Source organism: Odontomachus brunneus, unplaced genomic scaffold, assembly GCF_010583005.1.
Source record: "Odontomachus brunneus isolate Ranch 3 - 2012 unplaced genomic scaffold, Obru_v1 Obru_scaffold_066, whole genome shotgun sequence".
Lineage (NCBI taxonomy): Eukaryota > Metazoa > Arthropoda > Insecta > Hymenoptera > Formicidae > Odontomachus > Odontomachus brunneus.
The window spans coordinates 1526900-1534728 of record NW_022639516.1 but is presented as its reverse complement, the minus strand read 5'-3'; the positions used below and the strand labels follow the sequence as shown (position 1 = coordinate 1534728).

The following is a 7829-nucleotide window of genomic DNA, read 5'->3' as shown; positions in this document are numbered from 1 at the left end:
CTCTCTCTCTCTCTCTCTCTCTCTCTCTCTCTCTCTCTCTCTCTCTCTCTCTCTGCCACACATTCTGTTTCACGCTTTATTCTACCGTGTTTGTCTACACGTCGAAAAGTTTAACGAAACACGCGGGAGAGAGGCTAGTGGGAACGTTTAAATATTCATGGTATATTCTATGGGAACTCGGCGCGCGCGAACTTTTCGCCGAAAGATTTGCTCTTCGCGAGCGAGGGCATGCATACTGAGCGATACCGGGGACGATTCTTCGCGACGTTGGCGGTAACTTTTCGCCCGAGATATTTCCTGAACGAAAGTGGAAGAATAATATTAGAAAAAACGAAAAGAAAGAGGACGAAAAGATTTCCGGAGCAGCTGAGAAAAGTGGGATAACACATAGCGTGTTAACGAAGTTTCTTACGAAACGCATTCTTTCACGTCCTCTGCACGTATGTGTATGTGTGAGTAACCGTTTCGCTCGACTTTCAGGTGCAACAGTACAGGCGTAATTTGAGACTAGCCCGGGTGTAATGTGGGGAAGAGCGAATATGGCGGCAGTGACCCTTCTCCTAGGATGGCTGTGCGTTTTCGCTCGTGCGGAAGGTACGTGTACGTAATCTGTAAAACGGCGAGCGCACGTCTCGGATACAGACTGCAGGCGCGTTGACTGCGCCGCGCTGATTTCCCTTGATTGTTTCCAAGTGCTTTACTTAACTTTGGATAACCAGAGACACGGTAAATTAAAGCAATTCACGACGCATGTCTGCTAACTGATTTCAATGACTCCCTGTTGGCCGTACAATGAATTTGTTGGGTTCAATTTTGATTGCGTCTTACAAATTGACATACAAATTAATAATACAGTTGAAAACAAAGCTAGATAAAAGTAATACCAAATAAACGCGGCGGCATCTCTCATCTCCGCGACAGTCGACGTGTTAAAAATGCGGAATGTAATGTAGGATCGAGTCGATCTTGTAAACTGTGAAGAATAATGGCAGAACATTTTGTCGGTCATCAGCGGGCAACACCGAGATAACGTCCGCCGACGCCGAGGCGGAAACCATCCTAGAGCGAGCGGCCACGTGGCTGTGGAGTCAACGGGACAAGGACGCCGGATGGGGTAATGACACGCATCGGGTACTTCTAGTTCTGCGTCTGGCGAATCTCTCCCGTGACGACAATGTCGCGCCGCCTGCACCACTCGAGCTGCAGCTCACCGCCAAGCAGATGGAACTGGAGATCGTGCTTTCGCTCTGGAGGTAGAATCATGTGGATCGCGTTAATTAACTCGACATGATCGCATTTGAGTTGAAATCCTCTTCTCTTACTCCCTTCGTTTTCTTCTTTTCCCTTTTCTCAAGAGACGGACGTGACATCGTCGTCCAATTGAAGTCGGGCAAATTTTCAATTTCGACAGACTAAAAGTAACGCGTGTGAATTTAAACTGCACGGAAAAAAGTGCTGTTGTTACAATAGAAATTGTCCATATCGCCGTGATTGAAGTAAATCTTCTTGATTCTACAGGAATACTATTGAATCCAATATATCATATATTATTTCGATGACTCAAGTTTCAAGGTCAAGCTTTTTCCGGCTTTTGGGAAGTCAAAAGCTGGAAAGGGCAGACTGAATTTGTTCGCCGGTAATGGACATCGTGTGTACATCGACTTGATTGGAGAACTCCCCGGCAAGACAAATATACTTCGCGCACATACGATCGATGTCAATGATTCATAACGAGTAAACAATTTCGCGAGAGCAGAAAGCTATAGCTGACTTGAATCGAGGTGCACGACGGATAGGTAATAACACTGCGGTACTTTTCAACGACCTAGAAAGTTCACGTGCAATGTACAGAAGGTAAGTGAAGAGAGCAGGCTCAGAGTTCTCAGAGCCCGCCGCGTGTATGCCTTGACATTCTTTATCGTCGAGTTACGGGTGACGTACAGACTGTGTAGATGTGACGTTCGCGAAAGAATGGCGCGCTCTTCGCGCGGATACGCGCTCGTCGGCGCGGTGCTTCCGCGTTATCGATTCTTCCGTCAGGAGTGTCTGCACTCAGCTGGTCGTCATTGTAAAGAGTATCGCCGAGAACCCAAACTATCAATGTTCCAATTAATTGTAATTACACCATACGTGGTCGTCTGGTCACTCTTACTCAGGCAGTACAAACTTCTAAAAGTCTATTTTTAGGCGTATTCAATGAATTTCCGTTGCATTACATTACTGTCTTTAAATGTATAGTGTTTATATATGTTGAAAAGGATCCCATACGGAATTAAAACATTTGTGGTTTCTGTTGTAACACACATTACATGTTTCTTGTCCTTTAAATCTGAACTCGAATTTTGAACTCACGATGAGCTCTTCAAAAACTTCACTTCTCATACGATTCAAGCATAACAAACTTAACAAAATCAGAAGAAATTGATTAAATTAAAAAATGACAAATATGATATCTCTCAGTCATGTGATGTGATTCCTCTTTTTCTTGTGGAATTTTATGGTAGATATATCGTTATAACTTTATTGATAATACTTGAATTAGAACAACTCAGAACGTATCTAAACGCATGTATGTATATGTATCTGTGAAGAGATCAAACGGTCACGATGGTTATGCAAAGATATAAAATTTTTTTGCGTATGTTTGCAGACACCGAGAGGTCGGGTTTTCCCCGGTTCGACTGGCGCGCTACACTTTGGCCTTGAACGCGATGTGCATGGACCCGAGACAGTTCCACGGTCATGATCTGATCGGCACGTTGCAGCATCACGAGCCGCCGACCGATTACGAGTTCGCGCTGACCACGCTCGCAGCGTGCAGCGCTCAAGCGCACGTGCGGAAGCGGCAGATACGTCGTCTGCTGGACATCGCGAACGCCGCACGCGATCACAACGTCGGTAGGTGATTTCAGAAACTTCCACACAGGGCTCAAATCCTCAATTAAAAAATCCTTTAAACCCTTAAAAATGCACGAGTTCTTATTATATCGCTTGGATCAAATCGCAGATCAACAAAATATACAGAGAGAACGATTTATTGAATCAAATAAATGTTTCTTTGGAATAATTTGGAAGATTATTTGGTTGACACAACAAAAATATTTCTTTGGAACTAAGCAAATAAATACTTTTGATGCTTCAAACCAAATTTTATTCGATCAATCAAAAAATTTGTTTGAACTATTCCAAAAAAAGTATTTATTTGATTCAACCAAATCGTTCTTTCTGTGTAGTTAATCTCACTAAAATTACAGTTATTTTCTGTGCCAATTATATTTTTTATCGTTCTAATAAAGAAGCAACAATAAAAATATATTATTATTACCATTATTATAGTAAAACTTATTACACAAATAATTTTCCTAACTATAGTCAGTTCACGGTGCAATTATATTTACACATACAACTTTACTCTCATTGTAACTTTCGTCCGTGTTCGTAGACACCGTGGCGATGGTGATCTTGGCTCTGCAATGCATCGTCCAGGACCACCGGCATCGGAATCTCCATCACTTCGTGCGGAAGCCATCGATGGGATTGGCGCAGCAGCAGAGGCTTGACGGTAGCTTCGGCGACTTGCACACCACTGCGTTGGTGATGCAGGCGCTGGAAGAAGTGGAGAATGAACCAGCCGACAACTGGAACAGATCCGCGGCCTTGGCTTGGTTGATCAGCCAGCAGCGTGTAGACGGTTCTTTTCGCGGCGACGTCCGAACCACCGCCGAGGCGATGTTGGGGGTTGCACCACGCGGACTGGCTAGTATTCGAGCTCTCGACTGTGGACAGGGTTTGTCGGACAATTCGCCACCTCGTCTAACCACGAGCAATAGTAAATTTCTCATTGTGATGATGCGAGGTCAGTCATAAAGTTCAGTTTGTTCTTTCTGTCTTTAACTTTATTGCAGTAGAAACGTATTATTCATTGACCAAAAATATTGTTTACGATCTTTCGACAATATTCTAGCGGTGTTCGCACACTTCCACCCATAAAAGTGACTGGTTTATTGTCGGAGAAGACAGAAAGTCGAACGAAACTTTTTGACTAACTCGATATTTTTTAAGTCATATTTCTATTTTCGACAGAAACACTAACTAATACGAACTGACTGGAATGACTAGGATTTACACATCTCCGTAACTTTACAAAAGTTCCTCGGTTTTAATTAAATTTTTAAGTTTTGATCGAATTTTTTATTTGATTTATTAACTTCAACTTTAACTTCGATTGAAAAGCATTCCGAATGCAATACTCGATTGTCTCGCAAAAATGAATAAAAAACTAAACACATAAGATACAGGAAATTTATATATTTTTAATGAAACGTATCAATGCGACTTTCCTCGTAGAACAAGTTGAAGGGACGAAATAATGGTCCGTTAAATTTACGAGTTGCAGACGTCGCGACTTCAGACAGCCACAACGAGACCGCCTTGCCGTCGGCATCGGCGAGTAACGTAAGCAACGTGGACATGACGATCGCGGGCACCACAGCGCCAGTGCTGGTGAATGTATCGTACACCCTATGGGTTGGCAGTAACCTGAACGAGACGTACAACCTGACGGTGACTGCGCCCAAGAACGAAACTTTCTACAGCGTGATGCTGCTGGCGGCGGAGATGTCGCCCCATTTCCAGTTCACCGCGTCCGAATGGCCTAACGGTCACTACGTTCACACGCTGGCCGGCTACAAGGAGGAGCCAATGTCCTATCACTATTGGCTGCTCTATAGACTGCCGTCGCCGCCGGAGCCTTCCTCGCCGCCCGGAAATCAACTGGTCGCACCTGGAGGTGCGATTCGTCTTTTGTTCGCAACTCCGCGAATATTATTCTTACGAATTATAATAACTGGACGGTGACCGATCGCAATCCCCGCGAAAAATATAAGAAAAGGCGACATATATCCAAAAGAAAAAAAATAAAATAAAATAAGATCTAAAGAGAGAAGAATCTTTATAGAGGAATCTTTGCATTAATTTTCTTCATTTAGTGATTTCAGAGAAAATTATATATGTCGTTATATAATTAGTACATATTTAAGTGAATAGAGTGTGGTATATTGCACATGCGAAGATTAAAATTAGATGATATAATAACAGAAATGACTAGAATTTCAATATAATCGCTTCGTGCTTGCAGGTGTCGACGACTTGCAAATCAGCGAAGGGGAGCACTATCTCTTCTGGTACAAGAAGCTGTGAAGTGCGCGGCGAAAGGAGCAAGAAAGCAAAATAATAAAACGTAACGAAGAGAAGGTAACATAAGGGAGACTGGGGGAGGGGGCGTACTGCATAAGAATAAAGCAAGAGGAAAATAAAGTTGTACGAATGAGATAGAAAGAAAGAGAAAGAGAGAATGTGTGCAAAAAAGATAGAGAGAGACAGAGGAAGAAAAGCGAGCGATCTCGAAGCTCTAGAGCGAGATCCAGTATTCACTGCCATCGCTAATCGTCGACACGTAAGAAAAAAGAATACGCGCAACGCTAATATGGGGAAGAGGTGGAAGATTAGACAAAAGAGAATAGGCATAGGTACACATACACAGAAAGAAACAGACACACACACGCGTGCACGTATACAATCCACACATCCACACATGCATGCATACATACACGCAGAGTTGGCAGTGACTTTTGAAACTCTGTTCTAGTGGCTATTTCAAAGGACCCAGATAGAATGAGACACTGATCTCGATCGATATTTCGGATCGATATCAAAATTACATACACATACACACACATACATATTATACACATCGTACACAGCCAGCTGCGTTCGTTGACACGTTGAACGCCGTGATATTGCTCGGTGATTAGACGGAAATGTTCGAAGGATGCCTCGAACATGTCAAAAAAGTATTAAAATTCTATGAATTTTCTAGAATTTTTTTTAGAAAATTCTAAGGCATCTTTTAGGGAGACTTTAGAGGATTTCGGCGTTGCTTGAGTATTGATTGACGCGTCTTGTTGATTCGCGTGTAAGATACAATCAGCTTATACGTATATTTAGTGAGCTATAGCGATCAGTCGATTGGCGTTTATTTGCCGTATTCATTTCACATTCATTTCACATATGTGCACGGTCCTACGATAGTTGTTGCGCGAAATTGAGCCGGAATTCGCGCGGCGTTCGACATGTTGACTAGAAGCTACGCGAGACGCCACATAACGTTTTCTATGAAACTACAAAGCACAAGCGTACTTGTACTTGTCGTAATTAATTCGTACTCAATAAAACCGATTAGCTGTACCGTAATAGCGAATACCCGCTCCCGATGTTCCCACTCTGGCTGTACGCGTTGATTTAGCGTAAGTATTCCCCCCGTCATTAAAAAAATACGCGACAAATAAGTAAGTAAATAAGCAAACGAATTTGGCCTGCTACTGCTGCTGCTATTGCGACATGCTCGACGAGAGAAACAGACAGAGGTGCATCATGAACGTCATACTTTCATTTGCACGCACGATGTATCGTTTTCCGAATAGCTCAAATGAGATGTACGATTTGGTTCTTCTCTTGGTATCAATAAAGGTATCAATAAATTACACCTATCATATCTAATCTATCTCCTTTTTATTTTCCTATATATATTTAAAACTAACGACTAAACTATCATTTAATCGTATTATTTGAGAAAATAGAAACTCGTATTATTTAACACGTTTGCTCGCACAGTGTGTTTAATCGGACGATAATATCTATTCTTTAGAATAGAATAAAAGACGTCGGACTCACCGTTGAGTAGTACTACTTAATAAAGCGAAGGTGTATACGACCGTATTGCTTAGAGCCTTCACACAAGAACATCCGTAACATGTTAAGTTTACGGATTTCTTTGTGCCTTGACTTAAGTTTAATTTTACGTACAGGTATGGCCATTGCATTTTCAGTATTTAACGTAACGTAACATATTACGGATGTTCTTATGCGGAGGCTCTTAATTGTATCACGATTTCGATTCTTTCTTCTGAAAAGTGGCGGCTCGTAACGGAGACTTTGACATTAATTTGAACGTCCACATAAGAAAAACGGGTCTAATAATTTTGTTTTATTTCATTTGCTTGCCTATAATTAGCCACTTATTTGTTCGCCCGGAATTGATCGATAAATTAAACTTTGGCCATGTATTAGCAGCAGTATCAACAACAGATTACATTACGAATAATAACGTATCAAGAAATTACAGAAATATTTATTTACCAACGGTCAGTAAATTAGAAACTTGTATCACGCCGTATCACGTTACTGTAGAGAGAACAAATATCGTAATTTTTTCTCGTTTTAATTACGATTGATAATAATTGTTCCCGTGATTATTTACGTCGGAGAATTTTCAATGAAGAACAAAACAGTCGCATGACACGTGTAGATACGATGTCCCCGAATATCTTAATTGCAAATAGGTGACATTATTTTAATAAAAAATTTAAATTTGTTTAGTCAAGACTCAAACGAACGATACTGTGTTAAGTCGTTCTGCAAAATTCAAATGTACCGATTTCGAAACGCTTTCACGGGATGAAAGCACAAACATCCATGAACGTTTTACACCATACAGATGCGTGAAATCGTGAGAAATTTTTTACCGACCGTCGGAAATGCCTCAACTTTGCCGACGGCCGGTAAATAAATATTTTAATAATTTTAGACAACTGTGTAGCGCAAAACGTTTATTAATTTTTACAAATACACGAAAATCGTAAAACGTTTTTGCCGACAATCGGAAATGTAGGTTTTTGCCAATAGTCGATAAGCAACATTTTAAGCTCAACCGTGGAAGCGCTTCGAAATCAGTACATGCATTTGGATTCTATAGGCCGACGTAACACGCC

General features: G+C 41.5%; 1 protein-coding gene across 3 annotated transcripts in view; it reads left to right on the top strand.

Annotated features, from left to right (window-relative positions):
* Positions 1 to 6544, top strand: part of LOC116846629 (uncharacterized protein CG3556) — an 18154-nt gene extending 11610 nt beyond the window's left edge. For 2 of the 3 annotated variants that reach the window (XM_032820709.1, XM_032820710.1), the window contains exons 2-7: positions 481 to 594; positions 1013 to 1253; positions 2651 to 2898; positions 3443 to 3829; positions 4391 to 4789; positions 5138 to 6544. In XM_032820709.1, coding sequence (XP_032676600.1) covers positions 522 to 594; positions 1013 to 1253; positions 2651 to 2898; positions 3443 to 3829; positions 4391 to 4789; positions 5138 to 5199 — 1410 coding nt within the window. In that variant the 5' untranslated portion in view covers positions 481 to 521 and the 3' untranslated portion in view covers positions 5200 to 6544. The remainder of the gene's footprint in view (positions 1 to 480; positions 595 to 1012; positions 1254 to 2650; positions 2899 to 3442; positions 3830 to 4390; positions 4790 to 5137) is intronic. The other variant, XM_032820711.1, reaches the window with a different exon arrangement.
* Positions 6545 to 7829: the final 1285 nt, after the last annotated feature.